Source organism: Macaca thibetana, chromosome 3 (genome assembly GCF_024542745.1).
Source record: "Macaca thibetana thibetana isolate TM-01 chromosome 3, ASM2454274v1, whole genome shotgun sequence".
Taxonomy (NCBI): Eukaryota; Metazoa; Chordata; class Mammalia; order Primates; family Cercopithecidae; genus Macaca; species Macaca thibetana.
In genome coordinates, this window is record NC_065580.1 from 50,556,733 (window position 1) to 50,581,312 (window position 24,580).

A 24,580-nucleotide genomic window follows, 5' to 3' on the forward strand; every position below is an offset into this window, starting at 1 on the left:
ATTTTCTGATTGTCATTAAAATTTAAAATAATGTGCTTAAATCACCAGTCTTTGATTTATAACTTTAGACAGAGTCAATTGATTACCTACTATGAAAGATAATATAATTAATACACTAATCTTTTCTTATACTTCACCTTCCATGTTCCTTTCTCCTTCCATTTCCCGATATGTTAGGTGCATTTCACATGATTATCCTATAAATGTAATTAAATCCTCCCTTCTTTGTTTATACACTGATTGGAAAACATTTATAATATAATAATGCAAACAACTTCATTGTAAATTGAGTAAATAGATCCATGACACAAAATATTTCTTGTTTCCCAAAAGAAACTTCCAAGTGTCAAATTCTAATGTATACTCTCAATTTCTTTCTAGCTTTATTTTCTCCTGAGGGTGTATAATTCAGCTGCCATTGTCTCTTGAACTCAATATTGTTCCTTTTCTTTGTACATTGTCTTGTAGAATAAAAGCCAGGTTTTTTCATAAAGGGTATGTGGGTGGTAATCTTTCAGTCCTTACATTTTCAAAATGCATTAATTTGGTCTCATCCTCTATTAATAATGTGTCTGTTTAGGCCTCAGTTCAAAAGCACTTTCCCCTTCAGATCTTTGAAGACATTGCTCCATCATTTCAGCACCTGATATTATTTTTCACAAATATGTTAAACTAATTATTACTGCTTAGTAAGGAAACTTCTTTTGACCCCACTACCCCACCAAATACTGCTCATTTCTTTGCAACTCTTCCCAACAAAACTCTACACATTGCTTTTCTAGATTTGTTTTCATTTCTTTCACTTTTTTAATGATTTATTTTTTGGTGAATCCTTTGGGTTCTCCCACAACATAAGACCATTTTGTAGGCACTTACTGGAAACTTTATTATAAAAGGGTACATGGAGTACAAGATGCATACTTTTCATTTATTCATATATGCAAAGTAAAAAAAATTTGTTAATTCCAGCAAGACTCTGTAATTAACTATTCATTTATATTAGTATTTTAATCTGTTTCTGTTCATCACATTGTTTTGCAAAACCAAAGGATATTTCACCGAAATATGTATAGAGCTATAGTAAAAGCTCTATATATGTCACAGGATCCTTGGGGTGTCACTTCGCCAGCTGGAAACCTCTGTGGCCGGCAGCCCCTTCTGCCTGAGTATTGCTCACATCTGCTGGGCTCATTCTGCCCACTTGGCCATGCAGACTGTGCTCAGCTTGTGCTAATGGCCCAGATCCCAAACCAGCCAAGGGGAAGCCAGATGCAGCATGGCGAGGGGTGTGTGAGTGAGCGTAGCAGCCACTGCACACAGCCAGGCATGCCAGCTGCTGTGGTGGGTCAGACAGCTCCAGGTGCCAGCACAGGTGCCAGCTCTGTGCAAGGGTGCAGCTGGACCAGATATACCACATGCAGCTTCTGCTGCAGGCACTCACATCTGGACAAGGGGAACACAGTGGCACCCAGAAGCTTGGAGACACCAGGAACTACAGAGCCCCAAAGAGGGTGGCACAGCTGTGACTTAGGGAGCCCCTAGGTCTGAGCTCCCCAAAGGGTGCATCTCTTCTCTCTTCATTTCCCACAACATGGCAAGTGGAGGAGGGGGTACGTGTATCAGCCCTGTTTGTGTTACAGCTCTTTCAGTCCCGCCATTTGGTGCATCTTGAGTTCTTGTCCCACGTCCAGGAAGAATGAGGTACGCAGACAACTGGAGGGTGAGTAAGGCAGAGAGGACATTCATTGAGCAACATAAGAGCTCTCAAGGAACCCAAAGTGGGTAGCTGCTTTCCACAGGCGGGTAGTCCCTACAAGTTAAGAAGACCCGAAGTAGGTGGCTCCTTCCTGCAACTGGTAGTCCCCACATCTGTGTAAGTCTGGCTGAATCTGGGGTTTTTATGGGCTTGAAGGAGGAAACATGTGCTGATTAGTCCATGGTTAGCCGTGGGTGGGTCTGGAAAAAGCACCATAAGTTTTCATTCCAGGCGGCAAACTAAACCTGGAACTGGCAGTCCATCCCCCAGGCTTCAGGCTGTTCCTGGCTTGAAGAAGAGGTTTCACTGAGGACCAGCCCCTTCCTGCCAGGAACTTGTCTGCCTCTTTCCATCATCAACATGTTGGCCATGGCACCCTGGCTGTCCGCACTGAGGAGCACCTGCAGGCCCATGCTGAGCCACCCTCAGCCCCACCTCAGCTTCCCTCCCATGCTCATTGGCACCCAAAGTCCAGTGAGGACCGAGGCAGCAGGGAGCTGGTGTGTCAGTGCCACCCCAAGCACATGCACACCCGGCCAAGTTGCGACAGCACATGGGCTGGGCCTCAACTTTGGTCCAAAATTGGAGCAGGCACTGGGAGCAGGGAGTCCAGGGAGTGGGAGCAAGCACTTCCAAGCCTGCAGGGGGAGGGGTCTTCCCAGGCACCCTAAGAGCACAGGGTGGCTGCAGGTGTGCCTGGGAGCAGAGGGCTCCCACCTGTTCCCAGCCCCTGCAGCCTCCATGGAGCACACAGCCCAGCTGCACCTCCCCCACTGCAACTGGCGTCCCTGCAGCGGCTGTTCCAGATGGGCCACCACCGCCACAAAAAGGATTAGACTGTCTTGGTTTGTTTTGTGTAGCTATAAAGAAATACTTGCAGCTGGGTAATTCCTAAAGAAAAGAGGTTTATTTGACTTACACTTCTGCAGGCTGTGCATCATGGCTCCAGCATCTGCTTCTGGTGAGGGCCTCAGACTGCTTCTACTCATGGCAGAAGGCAAAGGGGAACCAGTGTATATGGAGATCACATGATGAGAGAGGAATCAAGGGAGAGAAACAGGGGTGGTGTCAGGCTCTTTTTAACAAATATCTCTTGTGGGAACTAATAAAGTCAGAACTCACTCCTGAAAAAAGGCATTAAACTATTTATGAGGGATCTACCCCTATGACCCTAACATTTCTCATTAGGCCCCACTTCTAACACTGGGGATCAAATTTCAGCATGAGGTTTAGAGTGGACAAACATCCAAACCCTAGTACACTGTAAGATGATTTCCCATTTATCTTTATAGTCACAGTTTGATTTTTCTGTCTGCAAATACTGTCTTCTTGTAAAAATATAACAACAAAAATTACTTTTATTTTCTTGGGAGAATAATAAAGGGGTTTTCATTTACATAAATTATCCTCTTATAATTTGCTTGATGATGGCTATTGTAGGTGTAAAATAGTCCTGAGGAAACAATATTATTCAAGTAGCTACAACAGTGATCAAAAGAAGAAAAGCTTGTTGATGAAATGTAGGCTAAAGCCCATCATAATGGGCTGTGATAGGATAATCTTTTTCAATCATAGTAAATTCAAATACTTTTTTTTTTTATAATGCAACACAAGTACCAACATAACATATGCTATCATCCTTGCTTTGGTATGTGTTCATGCACATGTTCCAAAGGTTTATTATGATATGATTTTTTTTTTCACTTTTATTTAGGCCAGTATTTACCAAGCTTTTACTGTGGCACACTTGGATATGGTTAAGGGTACTTAGTAAAAATGTTTCCATGGTCCAATAAATTGAGCAAACAATATTTGATATCTCTACCAAAGATTCACAACATAGATTAGTATGTTGAGAATTCTGAGCAGCTCACTGTCTCAGTCTGTTCAGACTCATGACAAGATGCCATAGACTGTGTGGCTTATAAAAAACAGAAATTTATTTCTCACAGTTCTAGGGGCTGAGAAGTCTAAGATGAAGGCACTAGCAGATTGACTGTTTGGTGACAGCCCTCTTCCTCATAGATCTTCTCTAACCTCACATGGTAGAAAAAATGAGTGATCTCCCTTGGGCCCTTTTTACAAGGGCACTAATCCCATTCATGAGAATTCTGCCCCCTGACCATCACTCTATCGCCCTATCTTCTAATACTATAATCGCCCTATCTCCTAATACTATATGAATATGGGGAGGACATAACCATTCAGACCCTAGCACTCACCTAAAAAGAAACATATTTAACAAGGTTTGAATCCCAACCCAGATTTCACAAATCTATTTAAACATGATTTTTTTTTCATAGCATACTTCTTACTCCTATAGAACATCATTCTGAAGAATAAGCTGTTGCTACACGGATTGAATCATAGCCGATACTCTACTAAAAAGTCCATGATAAAAATTCGGTCCAGAAATGTTTTCTTTTTCAAATAATTTAAGAGCACTTAATCTTATGCTATTCTGTTTTAAACCTGCTCCAATCAGGATAACTCCTACAACTTGACAGAAATTGGCATTCAGGTCATTTTTGATATCAGTATTGCTAAAAACAACAATGGTTAGTTCTCAGTCACCATCTTACTGGACTTAGTGGCAGCATTTTACAAGGCTGATCACTTTCTACTTCTTTTTTTCTTTCTTTCTTTTTTTTTTCCTTGACACAGAGTCTCGCTTTGTCATCCAGGCTGGAGTGCAGTGGCATGATCTCAGCTCACCGCAACCTCCACCTCCTGGATGCAGGTGATTCTCCTGCCTCAGCCTCTCAAGTAGCTGGGGAATACAGGAACCTGCCACCACACTTGGCTAATTTTTGTATTTTTAGTAGAGACAGGGTTTCATCATGTTGGTCAGGCTGGTCTCAAACTCCTGACCTCAAGCAATCCACCTGCCTTGGCCTCCCAAAGTGCTAGGTTTACAGGCGTGAGCCACCATGCCTGGCCGCTTTGTACTTCTTGATATATTTATTTCAATTCCTTCCAAGACACAAAACTCATTACTCACTGGCTGCTGCTTCTCAGATGCCTTTGTAGGCTCCTCATTTTCTTTTTGCATTTTTAGAGTACCGGGGGACTCAGTTATTCAATTGCTTTTTATATGTCTACACTTTCCCTCAGTAATTTCACCTACTCTCAAAGTTTTAAATATCACATATTTTGACAGTCCCAAAATGTGTATTTCCAGCTTCACTCTCTCTCCCAAACTTCAGACACATCTCCACCCATTTACTCATCATCTCAAATTTGGTATATCTAAGCTGAACTTCTGATTTTTCCTCCTAAATGTCTTCTTTCTGCAGCCTCTCCCATCTTAAAGGCAACTCTGTATTTCCAGTTACTCAGAACATGAAGCTTAGAATCATAGTTTTCTCCTCTTTTACACCTACTTTTGCTTATCTAATCCATAAGCAAATCCTGGTAGCTCTACTTGTAGAATACATCTGGAATCCAACCACTTCCACTGCTGCCACCCTCATGCAATGCACAAGCTGCAACAATTTTTCATCCTAGAATACTGAAATAGCCTCCCAACTGTCTCCCTATTTCACCATTGCCCCTCTATGTCTATTCTGAATAAAGCAGGTGGAGTGACCCTTTTAAAATGATTTAAAGATCAAGTCATTTATCTGCTCCAAGCTCAGCCATTATTCCAAAGTCAAATCCTTTACAAAGGTTGGCAAGGCCCTAGGTGATCTGCTTTCAATCCCTCTTATCTTTATGAATTCATCTTCTACTACTCTGGTTTGCTCACTGGCCTCCAGTTATGCTCACTTCTTTGCCATTCCTACAACTTCCCACATACGCTTCCACCTTCTGTACAAACAATTCCCTTCAAGTCTCTGCTCAAATTTACCTTCTCAATGAGGCCAACACTGACAATCCTGTCAAAAATGGCAACACATCCTCAACCTGCCTGCTCTCCCAATTCTCCTCTCCTGTGCTACATTTTCTTTCTCCATACTTTATCAGTTTATAATTTATTCATATGGTTATTGCTTGTCTTTTTCCACAAGAATGCAATCACCCCCACCGTCCAGCTCACCACTTATGGTGTATCATAATGAATAACAGTAAACAGAACTGCACAATAAATTATTTAGGTAGCTCCACATTAGGGCAACCTCTGGAGAGAAGTTTGTGAGGAAGTTGAGTAACAAAGTTGAGATATGAGGAAGAATATGAATTTCACAGGACAAAGTAGGCCTGCATAGTAGGGAACACCTGTACCACACATCTGTTACCACCCACTGGCTTTGGCTATTAGATGTAATTGTAAACCAAATGTGAGTTCACATTACTTCATCTGTTCTGACACCATCATTAAAGAAATCCTGAAGTAAACAGGTTAAGACAAGAACTGTATTTGTTGATGCAATATTCTATTTAAAAAATCTGATACTAGAATCTTAAATTCTTTCAATCTCTGAATTATATTGTCAGTGCTACTCATTAGGGCTTCTTTTCCTAGCTGTCAGTTTTCCTTAAATGTCTGACATTCTTTGGACATCAGTATATTTATGAAGGATTAGATCAAATTGCACAGATAGCTGAGAAAAGCAGTTTCTTCAGCAGTTATGTGTCTGTATTAAACCTCTTTTGAATAGGAGCGATGGTTCTCAGTAAATTGCCAGGCAGTGGCCAATCATTGCTCACTGCAGCCTTAAACTCCTGAGCTCAAGTGATCCTCCCACCTCAGCTTCCAGAGTAGCTGAGACTACAGGTGCATGCCATCACACCCAGCTAAATTGTCAGGGTTTTTTAACCAGCAGGTACCCACAGGTGAGTATGTGGTCTGCATACAGAGTTGTTTCCCACCAAGCCAACATAAGGAGGCTTTACTCTGGGAGTGCTGCCATTTCTCACCAGCACCCTCTTGACCTTCAAGTGAAAATTCACTTCACCTCTACTCTGCCTTCACCTCACACCCTAATACTCTCAACTGGGAAGTCTTCCCCCAAATAACCCCTTTCTTTCAAGACTTGTTTAGTCCCTTGCCTGAGGAAAAAGTTACTTTTATTAACAACTGTTTACCTGGAGGAAGCAGCAAACAGCAGAGCTTTCCAATGCAGTTCTCCAATAAATTTAATATGAATGAATTCTACAACCTCACCCAAATCCAATCCTTAAAGCTTCTCCAGGACATCCTGATTGTGGTTTTTCTCATTTATTTCCCAATCCACACTCTTCTGCTTTATATATTACTGTAATGTCTCAAAACTTGATTTTTTTTTAATAGGCTACAGATAATCCTCAGCCCAAAATTCAAGGTATCGCTAATTTTATTATCAAACAAAACTAGTAGATATAACTTCCAGGAAATAAGTTACATAAATATAACAGAATAACTTCATTTTCTTAAGTTTCAAATTAAAGATGATTAAGAAATACGGCTTTATGTAAAGTTTCTGCTTTCTCTCAACCAGGCCTAAAGAAGAAAGAACTGGGAGCAGGAACGCTTGCTCCTAGCAAACAAACACAACAAAATTATAATTAAAAATATCTTCAAGCTATCAAAACTTGTGACAGAAGAATGCAGTAGAAATTACCAAATGACAAACAAAATCCTATCAGAGTTTTCAGGTTAGTCAAAAGTAACTTCATGAATATAGCCTGCGATCAGCATATGTCCCATAGCTTATATGCCCTCTATACCTCCAGAGTTGCATAATAAACGTTTAACAATAAAACAACAATGAATATCAGGTTGTAAATATTTATATTTCTCTCACAAACAATGTTGTATGAGACATTTGTTTTAATATGTATCCATAGGATTAATACTCATATGGAGTATAATATGGAAAAGTGCAGAACTAAAGAAATAAGTCTATCTGAAAACAAAAGCACACATTTCTCACGATTTAAAAATATTGCACATAATAAGGTTGCACAGAAATTACTGGCTGGTTTTACAAACAGAATGAGGTATTAGTCAATCTCTAGATAAAGATGAGTAGCAAGAGGAGAAACTACACACACAAACACATAAATCCGTATTAAGACCTAAGAGTGCCTACAACTAAGAAAGAAATGTGAAAAAATATATAAGTAGCTATGATTTCAACACTACAAAATCACTTTTAGCCTGGGACCAAACACATGACAATCTCTTGGCAATATTTCATAAGTTTTCAACTCTTTTCCAGCCTAAATGACTATGGGCAATAAAACCATTTCCTTTACCCCAGTTCTACTGTAGAAAGGCCGAGTGCTGTGGTAAATATGAAACCATCCCTTTCTCAACCTTTCAGTAGCAATTAACCAAGATACTGTTCTCCTTTGCTGAATGACTCAATTATACAGTTTCATGTACATTCTGCAACCCAAGTCACAGATGTTACAGAACATGCAACTTTCAATTAGTAAAGGTTTAACTGCAAAAATCATTAGGTTCACACAACTTAAATCTACAATAACTTTTAAAGTTTAATCAGGTAAACTCAATCTTTTCTTGGTAATGAAACTGGTGACATTAGTGAGCCCAAGGGCAGGTAGAGAAAAAGAACCAGGCAAAATAATGTGTTTTTTAAAGAAACTTTCCTAATCAGGGAAATAATTAGCATTTTGTCTACTAGTTGAATGTTGCTGAATTTGTCAAAAAAAAAAAAAACCTTAAATATATTTAATAGCTATATCAAATTGTTTAAAGTGAAATCATGCACTTGTCAAAATAGTTCACAGAAAATTGTTTAGCATCAAAGATAATGAGGAAGAGTCAACTAGTTGGATTTAGTGAGAACAGAAAAAGAACTACTGTCCTGAACAGTCAGTGTATGTGGTAACCATATTTCCTCTTCGTTGAGTGACAGTCCTGCAGTGCTTGCTAGATCCATGAAATCTATTTTCAGTCTGTACTGTATGCCGATTGGTAGAGTCAAAACCACTAAAAGAAAACATTTTCTCCATATCTTCAAACATGTCATCAAATAACCCAGCTCCAAAAGAAAACTCTTGGAAATGATGCCTTTGTCTACTGGAACCATCCTGGCGTGTCTGGAAATGATTTTCAAAATGCTTCTTGGATCGAGTGTTTTGGTTTTGACCAAAAAAGCCGAAGTCTTTAAACAAGTCATCAAAATTGAAGTTAAATGACTGCTCAAAAGAACTTCCACTACCTCTTTGTCCTTTACCATTAGTAAAAGCAGTGTGTCCAAGTGTATCATACTCTTTTCGTCTATTAGCATCTGAGAGTGCTTCATATGCTGAAAGAGATAAAAATATTTTTAGTAACTGAAGATAAAATCTTCAAAACTACATACATTCAAATCTCTTCAAGTAAGTGAACTGAATATTATTATTTTAGGGAAGAATTTCACATCAGAAATAAAAGCAAAACACTACAAATAAAAGCATCAAGTTAATCAAACTTATAAAACAAGGTAGAAACTGTCTTATTAACTGCTGTATTATCAGCAGTTGGCACAATGCCATCTATAATACTCAATAAATAGTTATTAAATGCTACCATTACTACAAATAAACACGTGGGCAACAATTACAGAGTTCTTTAAGCTTCATATTTGTGTGAAATCATTAATTGTATTAAAAAATTAAACCATCAACTATAACCAATTAATAGGAATTAAGATTTTGCACCTCCTTGCTTAAGTAAATGTTTAATTCTAACTCCCTGCTCGGTTACCTTCACCCAACAATTACTGAATGCTCAGCAGGTGCAATTTGTTTTACAGCTAGTCCGAAATCAAAATTTGTTTCAATTTTTTTTAAAGACAAATATGGCTTTGAAACGCAGATCAAGTGAATAAAGCACTTTAGAGTCTAGTTTAATTTTTAAGTATTTAATGTTTAAAATGGTAAAATATTCTGTTTCATAAGTTAGTTGATAAGAATTTGGGGTACTTAAAATTCTTTTTGTCATAGAAACAACAGTGATCTTATAAATAACATAGAATAATAAATTTTCAATATGTTTAGATATGTATACCAATAAAATTATCTATTATCCTTTCATGTATTTATTCAGGAATCAAAGCATCTGTAATAAGAAAATCATCTCAGGGAATCACACAATATCTATACATAAATCCCACTCCACCTATCATTCTCCTTACTAGTTAATAGTCATGACACTTCAGAGATTGGCATTTATTTACCTTCTGCAATCTCTCTGAATTTTGCTTCAGCATCCGGGCTCTTATTTTTGTCAGGGTGGTACTTCATGGCCAACTTGTGAAAGGCCTTCTTGATTTGGCGCTCTGATGCCGATTTTGGCACACCTAAGATATCATAGTAGCTTTTTGAGGCCAGAATTAATTCTGTTATCATTAAAATGCAGATTGCAAAGATGAAAAGTGACTGGGGAGTAGCCATTTCTAATATCCTAAAACAGAAAAGAAGAAAAAAATGTTATCGATGGAGCTAATCTTAAAACTTTTTTCTTTTAAAAGAAATCCAACACAAGGTAAACCTAATGCAGAATCAAAATGTTAAGCATACAGTATCTTGTACCTGTTCACATGTAATTTCACTTATAGTTTTATAACTCCCAAACTGGCTTAACCTTATTGAGAACAAAAATAATCCTTGGCTTTGTCCACTAATACTCTGGCCATACACAAAGGAGATAGAAAATTGTCAATAACTGATTTTTAACCAGTTTATATTGAAGATTCATCAAATGCAAGCATTGAAGAAAAAAAAAAGAAAATCAAATAAGATCCCAACCTTCCTTTCAAGAATTCATACCCTGAACGTAATAATGTATTTAACTTCACAGAAAAAAAATTAAAAAAAAAAAAAAACGGTGGAGCACCAAGGTAAATAGCCCAGCATATGTAAATTAGTATTAATCTCTCTCTAAAAATTCAGCTTTCATTTCAACAGGTGAGCCAAGGACTGCAAGTAGAGAATCTTATTAATACTGACAATACTAGAATGTTGTGTTTTTCCCAAATGTTAAGATCCCAAATGTTTAACCAGGAAACGTGGCTAAATATTGTTTAAAACTCAAGATGAACAGAATTTAAGATTTCTCCTACAGCTGCCAGAAAAATGAACTTTGATAGTTTCTTCTGTGGTTAAGGCAGATTCTTACTTTCACACTTCTCAGCAGTTAAAATATTTCTCTTACCTTTAAACCATTAAAGAAATGTTAGCTTAGAATTCTTGACAATACGTACTCAATGACTTGAGATTCAAAACGAAGGGATGGATCCTGTTTTTTTGAATACGGTACCACCAGGGTCCTTAGTAACCTATGATGCCATAACAAGGCTGACGAAAAACACTACGGCTTGTGGAAATTGCCTGGTTTCCTCTCCAGTGGCCTTTCCTAAGAGTAATTAGCAGGCAGGTAGATTACTTATTTCCAGAGAGTTACTCGTAGTCACGGGTACCAAGGATCAAGTACCACCTCTCGGTTTAAGGAACATAAACAAGAATGTGTCCCATGGACGCTGCGTCAACTGCAGGTTGCTCCCTAGTCAAAGGGCGGATCTAAAACTGACAGGGAAGCGCCTCACTGGTTCAGTAGACGTTATTCCACGGTCTCAAGGTGGACATCTAATGATTTTTTTTTTTTTTTTGAGCTGACTAATTTTGTATTGTACAGACTTCTCATCCCCAAGACGGCCCCGCCAGCCAGCAGCCCGTGCCTTATTCCCCAGCCTCGGTGGCCGGCTGGGCTGGACCGTCCAACCTTCACCTAAAGGCGAGGCACCTTCCCTGCCCGCCCAGGCCCCGCCGTAGAGGCTGCCTGAGAACCGGACTCTAATCCGGCGCCCGTGAAAGCCAGCGGCACAACCCAAAACACGATTCTGTGAGGCGGCTCTCTCCGTTTTTCTATTCTCTCGGCCAAAAACATGCAGTCCCTTGTCCCTGCGGCGACCGTGGCGGACACGGAGGCCAATTCAGCTCACAAAGACAGGTCTGGGCTACCCTCCGAACTCCCGTCCCCACGACCCCGGCCTCGTCCCTCACCTGCACCCTCCGACTACTGCTGCTCCTCCACAGAGGCGCTGGCAACCCTGACGATTGGCTCGGGTCGGCTGCTCGGGCCCGGCCCCTCACCGCGGCCTCCCGGAGCTGGCGCGCGCCCTAATCTCGGTCCAACACCGACCTAGCGCTCCTCCCTCGTCGCCGGAGCCCAGTCCCCTCTCAGCCAGCTTCTCACGGGCAGCAGGCAGCCGCTGGCGCCACCACCTCAGAAGACCTACACGAAACGCTTCCCCATTGGCTTCTGCCTCCCCACGTGACCCCGGCGCCCTACGCGCACGTGGAAAACTGTTGTTGCCGCTGGGGCTGTGCGCCACTTCCGGCCCCAACCCCCGAAAAGGCGGTGCTTAAATCGGCGGAGGCGGAAGTGAGTCGATAGACGAGGCGGCGTTCCAGGCGGATGCCAGCGCAGGCGCAGTGGCTCCAGAGGCCTGGATCTGTGGCGCACCCTCAGTGAGGAGGGCTGCCCTGCGCCCGTCGCCGACCCGGGTTTCCCGGGGCCTCACCCGAATGATGCCCCGCTATTGCGCAGCGATTTGTTGTAAGAACCGCCGGGGACGAAACAATAAAGACCGGAAGCTGAGTTTTTATCCGTAAGTTGTCTGTGGAGCAGAAGCGTCAGCCTCGCCGTGAGGCGTTGGACCTGTGGCCTTTGGACTTGGGTGTCTCCTGTCCACTCTGCCAGTGAGTCCTTAGCTACTCCGTACGTGGCCCGTCGCCCGCGGGAAGACGCGGGGAAGGCGCTAGTTCAGTTTACCTAGCAATGCCCTTCCTGCGCGAGGACTGCGGGCTGGTGGCGAGGCCCAGGAGCCTGTTTGGGTGTTAACAGTTAAAACAGCAAAGTTTGCGCGGGCTTCTGTGGTTTTCAGAGTCTTTTCCCCACCTCTGGTGATCTCATTTCATTGAACAACATTAACCACCATTTTAAGATACGTGAAACCTGCGCGGTGGAAAGGTGCACGCAAAGTTAACTTACACCTCCTGCGAGTTAGGTCCCATAGGTATAATTTCATCCCACTTTTCTCCTGAGAAAACCGAGGCCCAGAATGATTAGGTAACCGACCTTGAAAGTTTAGTGTCAGAGCCATTGTAGATACTCTGCAGAGAGCAAGGTTTTATTCTGTTATTCAGAATTACTAGAGCCACAATATATTTCCATGAAACTATTGAAGCACTGATTTGTATTCAGAAGTACAGAAAAGCAGTGTCGTATAATAAGTAGGGGTCCAGGCTTCAACGCTAGATCCTGGTTCCACCACTTTGTAACTTAATGACCTCTTGGAAATTAAGCTTTGGTGTCTCACATATCTCATCTATAACGCGGAGATGTTAAAAGTGCTTACATGATTAATAACACATGAAAAGCAACATATTTAAAATACTGCATTTCCATTTTTTCTTGTATTTGAAGACAATTCGTTTAGATCTAACCTGGTTCAGATTTTCAGCCGTTGTTTTGTGCCCATTTTACTTTAGACCCGAAGGACTTATTCACTAATGATTCAACTGCTTTCCAGTATTTTAATTAATGGGGGGAAAAAAAAACTGATAACCCCACCAGGCGCCGTGGCTCACGCCTATAATCCCAGGACTTTGGGAGGCCGAGGCGGGCAGATCACCTGAGGTCGGGAGTTCGAGACCAGCCTGACCAACATGGAGAAACCCCTTCTCTACTAAAAATACAAAATTAGCCGGGCGTGGTGGTGCATGTCTGTGATCTCAGCTACTCGGGAGGCTGAGGCGGGAGAATCACTTGAACCGGGAGGTGGAGGTTGAGGTGAGCCGAGATCGCACCATTGCACCACAGCCTGGGCGACAAGAGCGAAACTCCGACTCGAAAACAAAACTGATAACCCCGAGTAATTCACAATCCATGGCAATATTTCCAGGATTGTCTGCCTTGAAGCCCTGCCTCAAGATGCAAAGAGATGTTTGGGGGAGGAAAACAATCTAATCCACTTTCAGTTTATAGGAAAATATTACTGTACTAATGGCTCTACCTCTGACAATGTTTGTAGCAAAAGATCATGTTGAACTTGATTTAACCTCGTATTTCCCAGATTTATTTGGCCTTTGATATTGGAGATGGGGTGTAACTCCACACTAAAATTTTTAACTAACCTTTGTGGACCTTACAGTAACTTTTTAGGAAGGAAAAAATAATGCAAGTGAATTGTAAAGATTTTTTTTCACTGAAAATGCGAATATGGTAAAAGTGGTATTATTTCTAGGGTTTAAAAAAAAAAATTTTGTGTGTAATCCACAAAATAAAAATTTAGTTTTATTCTCCAGTAGCGCCAAACTTGAATTGAATTTACTCATGTTAACACTACAGCAAACTGTAGTTTAAATATATATGAATTTGGGAATTCGGTTAATATAGTGTCCAGTCTGTACTGTGATTATCTTATGCTTTTTGGGGAATTACATAAGACAATGAAACAAAATTATCAAATGAATTGAACCAATATAAAGATATAATTTATTCAGGAAACATGATCAAGATTTCTTAAAGATTTACCTGTTCAGGAAGCAATACAATCCAGTTACCAATAAGGATATTCACACAGTATTTTTTTAATGAGTTGATAACTTAGCATATAGGTACAATGGAAATAATGTGCAAACAGCATCCATGTACATGAATTTACAGTAAAAAGCATTATTGTAAAAGGCCTATATCATTTCAGTTGTGACAAGAGAAATGAATTTACCAATGGCCAGAAGTAGGCAGGTCCTCTAAAAGAAAATTTGTTTGCCTTTAAAATTCCTTTTCTGGTTATACTTGTCATACTTACAACCTAATATTTGTAAAGTTAAAGTATTTTTAAAACATGATTAATATTGTTTCTGTGGTTAGAATTTCCAAAGGTAGTTTATCTGATTTTTTCCATATGAGGATATCAGGATTAAAAAAAAAGAGTACCCAGATTTTCCGTGGCATCTTAAAAAGTTAACAGAATTTAAGGGGGGAAAAAATGATGCTACTACAAAACATAAGCTAAATGTTTGGGATTGGGGGAAGGGAATGTATAACAGCTACATTTTATATGAGAAACCTTATATTATTACTATTCTTATAAACAGGAAATTATGTGGTGTCTTGGACTGTGTTCTTGGAAAATTATCAAATGAAATATAAACCATTTTCAAATATTGTTTTGTATACTTTGACCCAAACCTTTTTAGATTGATAGGAAAAATTTTCTATCAAATTCTGCCATACATTGTAATGTTAGCACCAACTCTAAATCCAGGTTATTGTCAGGTACAGGAACAAAACGTATACAGCGCTGTCTTGCCATTTGTATTTGATTTGTTTTATGTAAAATATCTCAGACTGTCCCTTTTAACATGTTTCATTCTTGTATCAGAGTTTCTCCTTCAGAACTTGAATTTTGGAGTTCCCAGTTCATTAGTTATAGAAGTGTAGTACTATTAGACTGGATTACATATAGATGGAATTAAAGCTGATGCTAGTAAAGAGAATATTTTCAGTACTCTTTCAGCTGAATCATTTGTTTGAAATCATTTGTTTGAACAATCTACTTATTTTTTAAATATTAACATAAATTGTAAAGCTTAATGCTGCCTTGAATTGTAGACAACAAGCCATTTGACTTGAGGTGGTATTATGAAATACATTTGAACAGGAATTTATAATTTATACAAAGCTCTTTTCTAGTTCTAGGCAAACTGTACAGCAATATAAAAATGGAACATAATCCATAGAAAATACAAATAGATTTTGTCCTTTATAGGAACACATATATTTTACTTGAAGGGACTCTGAATTATGTTCAGCTCTTACCAGATAAGAGCCTTGGCTACATGTCTTACACCTTAGGCCTCTTACTGCAGAGATGATAATGGTACTAGTTGTGATGAAGATACTCTTATTTGGTAGGGATGGTTGCCTTCCTCTTGTAGCACTTACTTGATGCATAGGTTACCCAGATATATGGGGTTGGAATTTGGCAAAGTTGTAAAAATATAGCAAAGTTTTCCTTTTTTTCTTCTTTTTTTTTTTTTTAAATTCCAGATTTCCTCTACATGACAAAGAAAGACTGGAAAAGTGGTTAAAGAATATGAAGCGAGATTCATGGGTTCCCAGTAAATACCAGTTTCTATGTAGTGACCATTTTACTCCTGACTCTCTTGACATCAGATGGGGTATTCGATATTTAAAACAAACTGCAGTTCCAACAATATTTTCTTTGCCTGAAGACAATCAGGTATTGCAGTATGGGAGAGGGGTAATGCTGAGCAGAGTGGCAGATTGCAGGGTGGCAGGTGATCAGGTGGGAGAGTAGGAGGGAACTATAACTTGGGTAAGCAGATACTTGGAAAAAAGGGAGCACTAACTTGTGCTTTTACTAAAAGTGATAATTTTTAAAAAATTGAAGTCATGAAGCACAGCTTAAGAGAAGCAAGAGATATACATTATTAAGTTATTAACACAAGTTCATGAGTTTTATTTTTTATACTTTCTTTTTTGTGTGTGTGAGACAAGGTCTCATTCTCTCACCCTGGCTGGAGTGCAGTGGCACGATCTCAGCTCACTGCAACGTCTGCCTCCCAGGTTCAAGCCATTCTCTTGCCTCAGCCTCCTGAGTAGCTGGGATTACAGGCGCCTGCCACCACGCCCGGCTAATTCTTGTATTTTTAGTAGGGATGGGGGTTTCACCATGTTAGCCAGGCTGGTCTTGAACTCCTGACCTCAGGTGATCTGCCCGCCTTGGCCTCCCAATATACTAGTCTTTTGAATGATCTCAAATGTTTCTGTCGTATATTGAATGGGATTAATGTTTTTTCGAAAACACTTTAAGGTGTATGTACTTAGAACTTTTTTTTTGTTAACTAAATTGCTTGGCCTTGTAGTGCTCAAAATTATAATTAAATAGCACTAGCATAATAAGCCAGTAAAGGTCTTTTTCAGAACATGAAAATATTATTTTCTAGGGAAAAGACCCGTCTAAAAAAAAATCCCAGAAGAAAAACTTGGAAGATGAGAAAGAAGTATGCCCAAAAGCCAAGTCAGAAGAATCATTTGTATTAAATGAGACAAAGAAAAATATAGTTAACACAAATGTGCCCCCTCAACATCCAGAATTACTTCATTCATCTTCCTTGGTAAAGCCACCAGCTCCCAAAACAGGAAGTATACAAAATAACATGTTAACTGTTAATCTAGTTAAACAACATACTGGGAAACCAGAATCTACCTTGGAAACATCAGTTTACCAAGATACAGGTATAGGTGATTTTCACACATGTTTTGAGGATCTGAATTCTACAACCATTACTTTGACAACTTCAAATTCAGAAAGTATTCATCAATCTTTGGAAACCCAAGACGTTCTTGAAGTAACTACCAATCATCTTGCTAATCCAAACTTCACAAGTAATTCCATGGAAATAAAGTCAGCACAGGAAAATCCGTTCTTATTCAGCACGATTAATCAAACAGTTGAAGAATTAAATACAAGTAAAGAATCTGTTATTGCCATTTTTGTACCTGCAGAAAATTCTAAACCTTCAGTTAATTCTTTTATATCAACCCAAAAAGAAACTATGGAAATGGAAGACATAGACATCGAAGACTCCTTGTATAAGGATGTAGACTATGGGACAGAAGTTTTACAAATCGAACATTCTTACTGCAGACAAGATATAAATAAGGAACATCTTTGGCAGAAAGTCTCTAAGCTACATTCAAAGATAACTCTTCTAGAGTTAAAAGAGCAACAAACTCTAGGTAGACTGAAGTCTTTGGAAGCTCTTGTAAGGCAGTTAAAGCAGGAAAACTGGCTATCTGAAGAAAATGTCAAGATTATAGAAAACCATTTTACAACATATGAAGTCACTATGATATAGAATAACTAGGTTTTAAAACTATGACTGTTAAATAAGCTTTTTCCAGCCAAAGCAAACTACATGTAAACTTTTTCCTGTATAAAGTTCTCATCTTAATGAACCTATGACAGTGTTGTAAAGTTATGAACTGTATCCTATTCTTGTAATGCTCATTTAAGAAAAACAGAGTTGGGCTGGAAAGAAAAGCAGTTTTATTACTTGATACTTTTCCAAATTAAAACTTAGCACCTCAAAGGATTCAGTTATAACATGAGAAAACAAAGAAATGGTCAAAGAGCACAGATTAGAAGTCAGGTTCAGGAATCAGTCCTGGGTCTACCACTGGCATATGACTTGGGCAAGTTACTTACGATTGTGCCTCAGTCCCTAATTTGTAAAATAAGCACTTACAGATTTCTGATTGGTTCTTTTTAGAGCCTTCCCTTTTTATTAAGATACTTCTATTAGAACACATTTTCTATAAGATAATGCATACTTAATACTAGAAGTTGGCTAGAATTTGATGATATTAACTATGTATTATTTTCAATATTTATTGAATTCTGTAGTGTTTGACCTTTTGGCTGTAGTTATATATTACAGTTATATATCTATAGTAGAAAGGGAGATAAAATTTTTTTTTTTTTTTTAGCTGGAGAGATGGAGTCTCACTCTGTAACCCAAGCTAGAGTGCAGTGGCCCGATCTCAGCTCACTGCAGCCTCTGCCTCCCGGGTTGAAGTGATTCTCCTGCCTCAGCCTCCCAAGTAGCTGGGATTACAGGTGCACACAACCACATCCGGCTTATTTCTGTATTTTTAGTCGATACGGGGTTTCACCATGTTGGCCTGGCTGGTCTTGAACTCCTGGCCCCAGGTGATCCACCTGCCTCAGCCTCCCAAAGTGCTGGGATTATAGGCATGAGCTACTGCGCCTGGCCAAGATAGAACTTTTATAATTTTATGCCAGTTGAACTAAAGGAACCACCCATTAGCCCAGTTCTTAGGAGAGGTACTTCAAACTTGAAAGAGTATGTATTTCAGTAACTTATATGTGGCTAACCATCAAATACATAGTCATCTAAGCTTCTAAATGTTCTGTATTTATACAGTTATATTTATAAACCAAAAATTTTAATGAGGTTAATTTTAAATATAAGTATATTTTAGAAATCACAGTTTGTATCTGTTTCTTAGTAGGTGTGGCATTTAAAATATGTGCTTGTTCATTGTTAAATTCCAGAATAATAGAGTAATACTTAATACTGTACATTCCCACTTATGTATATTTTATTAAAATTTATAAGCAAGAAATTATACATAAGTGGTCATGATATTAGGGAAACAAAGAATTTCTCTTAGGAAAGAGAAGTGATGGTAATGTAAATAAAAATACTGTTTATATTCACATGATTTTAAGAAAACTGTAAAAGCAAAGACTGTAGTAATGACACAAATATGACAAACAGATGTTTTCTTAAAATTGGCAGTCAATATAATTATGTTTCTGCCTATGATATTGAGGAAGTTCTATCAGTCTGATTCTTAAGTTTTCTCATCTGTTAAGTAGAAGATACTATTACTTACCTTAAAGGGTGGCTTTAAGAATTTTGTAAGGAACAAACATGTTTTTGGTTCTGGAATATAGGAGGTGCTCAATAAAAGTTGATGCTGAATGGCAAATAATATTCTAATTGTTTTGGAAATGCATGATGATTATTTTTGGCCATATTTCACTTAGTTTCATTAGGCTAATATTAATTGGTACTGTATGAAAGTGTGTCAGCTAATTATAAAAAATTAGAAGTGTCTTACGTGACGATGGGGGAGAAAACTTAAAATCTTTGCCTAAATTATGGGTAGATAATTGATAGAGTTAATACAGTGTTATTAAGTATTCCCATGTTGTGTTTTGCGAATACTTAATTTAAAATAATACAGATGAAAATAATCTTGAGTCATAATAAAGAAATGATATATTAACTTAAGTTTCAACATGTACATTGTAGTAATTTTCTGTTTAAAGTTACAGGTTCCTCAGGAAAAAAACTTAAACTAGCTGTATTTCTTTAATAAATTATAAGTAAAGGTTGACTATCTCTTCTCTGAAAATCCAAAATGCTCCAAAATCTGAAACTTTTTGAGCACAAACATAACATGCAAAGGAAATGCTCACTAGGGCATTTCAGTCTTCAGATTTTTGAATTGGGGATGCTCAGCTGTTAAGTGTACTGCAGATATTTCAAAATCTGAAAAATAGTACCCTTTCTGTATTCATGTCCATCCTTACTCTGATTATCTGGACCATAGTAATCATTCTCCGGTAAAACTTTCAACAACATTGCTCTTTTGCCTATTGTTCTCACTTGCCTAAACTACATTCCTGGTTGAGTTCAAATATCTCTTTGCCTTTTCTCATCCTACATCAGAAGAGCTGGTAGAAATAGAAAAAAAAATCACATGATTGGACAGACTTGATTATAGATTCATGACCACAAATCAGAGGAGCCCAGCAGTGTTACTGTATTTTTCTAGTAAGTTCATAACCCCACTCTCAAATTCCCTCTCTCACTCCTTCCTTCCTTTCCTGACTCTCCTTCCCACTTGCCCAAGATGAGGATCTCATCACATGCTTCATTTAGAAAATCAAAACAATCATTAGCTCATCCTGTCTCTTATAAGGTCATTAATGGTCTTAAAACTAAAAACCAAAAATTATTTTTACTCCTGTATTCGTTGAGGCCTAATGGATACAGGGTACAGTATTTATTGCTGCCCACATCAGAATGAAAAAAAATTGTCATTTCACAGTAATTTGTTTCTGTGGAAACCCGCAATCATCCATGTAAAGGAATGGGCTGATGAAATTCAATACTTGTCACCTGAGGCAACAAATTTGTTCCTAAAACATACATTCTAAAATTGAAAGATTTCCTAGGATTTGGAGTAAGAAAGTCTTCAGAAATTTGTGAACCTCCTAAAAACTACAGTGAATATTCCTCAAAATCTGAATGCAAGAAAGTAAGGGTAAATGAGATGGATGAAAGGGAAGAAATATGGATGAAAGGATTGATGGATAGATGGGTGTGTTTAGGCTCCACCTTCTTGTTTAACAACTGTTCTTTCCTAGTAGCTAGAGTTCAAGTCTGAACAAAATCCAGTGAGGATTCTACAATCCCCTCAACCTAAAGGAGCAGAATGGGAAATCTTGTGAACTGAATCTGGATTCCTCACCCCATCTCAGTAAATAAGATACCCTAATTACTAAAAGACCCTCATCTGGTACAGATGTGTATCTGAGACAAGTCTCAATTAAGAAAGTTTATTTTGCCAAGGTTAAGGATGTGCCCTTGACACAGCCTTAGGAGGCGCTGATGGCATATGCCGAAGGTGATTGGGGTACAGCTTGCTTTTATACATTTTAGGGAGACATGAGACATCAATATGTGTAAGATGTACATTGATTTGGTCTGGAAAAGCTGAGCAAGTCAAAGCGGGGCTTCCAGGTCAAAAGTAGGTAAGAGAAAAAAGCCTGCATTCTTTTGAGTACTTGATCAGCCTCCTGCTGAATACATAATTTAACCTGGCTCAGTGAATCTGCATTTTTACATAAACAGCAGGGCAGGGGAAACAATCAAATATGCAGGTCTCAGGTGAACCTCAGAGGGATGACTGAGTTCTGTCTGTCCTTTGCTACAAGGAATTTCCTTGTTGGCAAATTGTGAGGGAGGCATATAGCTCTTTATCATTGTGACTGTCTTATTTAGGAATAAAATGGGAGGCAGGTTTGCCTGACATAGTTCCCAGATTGACTTTCCCTTGGCTTAGTGATTTGGGGGTCCTGAGATTTTCCTTTCCCAGATGTCAAGAACCAAGTCAGTGTTTGGATCTGCTTATCACTAAATCCAGATTTTTGAATGATAAAAATAATACTGGCCAGTTGCAGTGGCTCATAACTGTTAGATCTAACCTGGTTCAGATTTTCCCAGCACTTTGGGAGGCCCAGGTAGACAGATTGCTTGAACTTTGGAGTTAAAGACTAGCCTGGGCAACATGGCGAAAGCCTGTCTCTGCAAAAAAAAAAAATAGCCAGGCATGGTGGTGTGTGCCTGTATTCCCAGCTACGTAGAAGTCTGAGATGGAAGGATTGCTTGAGCTCAGGAGGTAGAGGCTACAATGGGCTGAGGTCGTGCCACTGCATTCCAACCTGGGCACGAAAGTGAGACCCTGTCTTAAAAAAAAAAAGACAAATGGTATGTTGTTTTCTAATTTAGAATGTGTTTCATTCTCATCACTACCATGGCACATGCCTAAGGTTGCAGTCAGTGACCAAAGCAACACTTTAATAATGCAAGAGAGGATTTGAGTTAGGGTTCTTTTGGTTACAAGGAACAGAAATTCAATCCAGCTCAAGAAAGGAAACAGGGAAGAACAGAACTGAAAGGCCCAAACTATGGTCTCAGGAATTCAAACACAGAAGTTGCAGTACAGGCAGGCACAGTGGCTCACACCTGTAATCCCAACACTCTCAGGGGCCAACGCAGGAGGATCACCTGAGGCCAAGAGTTTGAGACCAGCCTGGGCAACATAGTGAGACCCGATATCTACAAAAAATTTAAAAATTAGCTGGGCATGGTGGTTTGTGCTTTTAGTCCCAGTTACTCGGGAGGCTGAAGTGGGAGGATCTCTTGAGCCTAGGAGGTCAAGGCTGCAGTGAGCCATGACTGCGCCACTGCACGCCAGCCTGGGCAACAGAGTGAGACCCTGTCAAAAAAAGTTGCAGTACAGTTGTGCCCTATAGTAATTGGTTCTGGAAGACATCTGGAAAAGAGGCTCCCTCATGTCAACTGCCTCCTGAATGGCATCTGTTTCATATTCTCTCTCCCAGCCAAACCTTATAATCTCAGTTTACAAATAGGCCCCTAAGTTTCTCAACATTATGAATCTTCAGCTTTCTCTGTTAATTAGCTCAGTCATTCAATTTTCTAATTCCAGATTTCCAAAAGAGGGATCCAACTGACCTTGCATATTTTTTTAAGCCAGTGGGTCTCTAGTAAACCGGTGAGTTGGCATCCTTTGGGTCCTGTCTTACAGGCTGCAGTTGCATCCAGTGAATAGGATGGGGAAGAGTATAGAACATGGTATGGAACCGACTCATCTACCTCAGTAAAGCCTTGAAAAGGAGCAATTTCCCTTTGAAAAAGAGGTTGTGGGTGAGCAAGCAGGTAACTGCTTTAGTGCTGTGCTGCTGTAAAATATGAACAATATGAGAATGACATCATTTGTATATCATTCTCTCCTTTGCAAACAAGGTCCTTCATGCCTTTCCTTGAGCTTGGAACTCAAGAAGTGGCCTGCTAAGCCATTTCCCTGTTTCCAGAGAAAGTAAGAACCAGGCAGTACTGTACAAGATAACATGTAATCTTATAAAGAGAGTAGGTTTAAAGCTAATTTGAACTAATAGTTTTAACGTAATAAATTTAGAGCTATTCACATCCCCAATTTTGAAATAACCTGAAGACATTAATATGAAACTATACATATTTAATGTTTTAATAAAAGAAGCTCTAAAATAGTGATATGGTTTGGCTTTGCGTCCCCACCTAAATTTCATCTCAAATTGTAATCCCCAGGTGTTGAGGGAGGGACCTGGTGGGAGCTGATTGGATCATGGGGGCAGTTTTCCCCATGCTGTTCTCGTGATCCTGAGTTCTCATGAGATCTGATGATTTTTATAAGGGGCTCTTCCACCTACTCTCACTCACTCTCCTGCCACCATGTAAAATGTGCCAGCTTCCCCTTATGCCATGATTGTAAGTTTCCTGAGACCTCTGTAGCCATGCGGAACTGTGAGCCAATTATACCTCTTTTCCTTAGTCTCAGATATTTCTTTACAGCAGTGCGAGAATGGACTAATACAAATAGTAATCTCACTTCATTCACAATATCTTTCGTAGAAACCTTAAGGAGAAAGAACAATACATCATTAATCTGTTAGCACATCAGTTATTTGGTTCCAAGGTTCAGGTTTTTACTAGTGTTTCTGGTATATATACGAATAGTATGCAATGTCTAATTAAATTCGGTGACCCTTTGTTCTCCTGCATCACTAGCAAATGTATTCATTTATTTCCTCTCTCCATAGAGACTACACCTTCTGTATAATAAGAGAAACACTCTCATATTTTCATGCTAGAAAGAAGTCATTCTCTAAAGCAAACATTCTTATTCAGACTTTCATTCTCTGTCTTTGACTCCCTCTAGCTCCCACACCCTATGTTAAGGGCCTCCAGCCTGCCCTGCATCCCAGAGCTTTTGGCTGTGATATTGACTCAATCTTATGTATCTATGCTGTAACTTTTACCAAAGTGTTAGCTTTTCTATCTATGACTGTATTTATCTGTGTTTTGTTCCCCCTTTAAGCATTGTGATACAGCACTGTATTTTTGTCAGTGTTACAAACATTTCAGAAGGGCTAGATAGCATACATTCAGGTAATAGAAACGATGAGTATTTCACTATAGCAAATGGAACTGACAGATCTTAAATGTATTTTAAATGTTCTTTTAGATGTCTTTTAAACTATATTTTAACATAAGCAAGCAAAATATGTTGGGTAAATTCTTAACATGTTATTCCCTTTACTTTTTAATAACATATTACCTAAGAGGATAAAAATATTAAAACTACTTTTTATTTCATGATAACCACACAGCTATGCTATATCAATGAATACACATTTAGATATTTCTGTATATTTGAAATAGAGATTACAATAATATTTAAAAGAAAATACAAGATTAAAAAATTAGAGGCCAGGCGTGGTGGCTCATGCCTGTAATCACAGAACTTTGGGAGGCCGAGGCTGGCAGATCATGAGGTCAGGAGTTCAAGACCAGCCTGACCAACATGGTGAAACCTCGTCTCTACTAAAATTACAAATATTAGCCAAGTATGGTGGCACGTGCCTGTAATCGTAGATACTCAGGAGGCTGAGGAAGCAGAATTGCTTGAACCTG

The 24,580-nt window shown here is 39.0% G+C and overlaps 2 protein-coding genes across 3 annotated transcripts; one reads left to right on the forward strand and one right to left on the reverse strand.

Moving 5' to 3' along the window:
- Positions 1-7,014: 7,014 nt before the first annotated feature.
- DNAJB9 (DnaJ heat shock protein family (Hsp40) member B9) lies at positions 7,015-11,778 on the reverse strand. 2 transcript variants are annotated; one of them, XM_050785202.1, is made up of 3 exons: positions 11,693-11,778; positions 9,868-10,094; positions 7,015-8,955 (listed from the first exon to the last, which is right to left on the reverse strand). In XM_050785202.1, exons 2-3 carry the CDS (start codon positions 10,082-10,084, stop codon positions 8,504-8,506), a joined length of 669 nt encoding a protein of 222 aa, XP_050641159.1. In that variant the 5' UTR covers positions 10,085-10,094; positions 11,693-11,778; the 3' UTR covers positions 7,015-8,503. The 2 variants fall into 2 exon arrangements, with proteins under 2 accessions (XP_050641159.1, XP_050641160.1); XM_050785203.1 differs by lacking the exon at positions 11,693-11,778 and adding an exon at positions 10,845-10,868.
- A 380-nt stretch (positions 11,779-12,158) lies between these two features.
- On the forward strand, positions 12,159-19,244 carry THAP5 (THAP domain containing 5). Its single transcript, XM_050785200.1, has 3 exons — positions 12,159-12,300; positions 15,750-15,942; positions 16,670-19,244. Exons 1-3 carry the CDS (start codon positions 12,218-12,220, stop codon positions 17,582-17,584), a joined length of 1,191 nt encoding a protein of 396 aa, XP_050641157.1. The 5' UTR covers positions 12,159-12,217; the 3' UTR covers positions 17,585-19,244.
- The last annotated feature ends 5,336 nt before the right edge of the window (positions 19,245-24,580 follow it).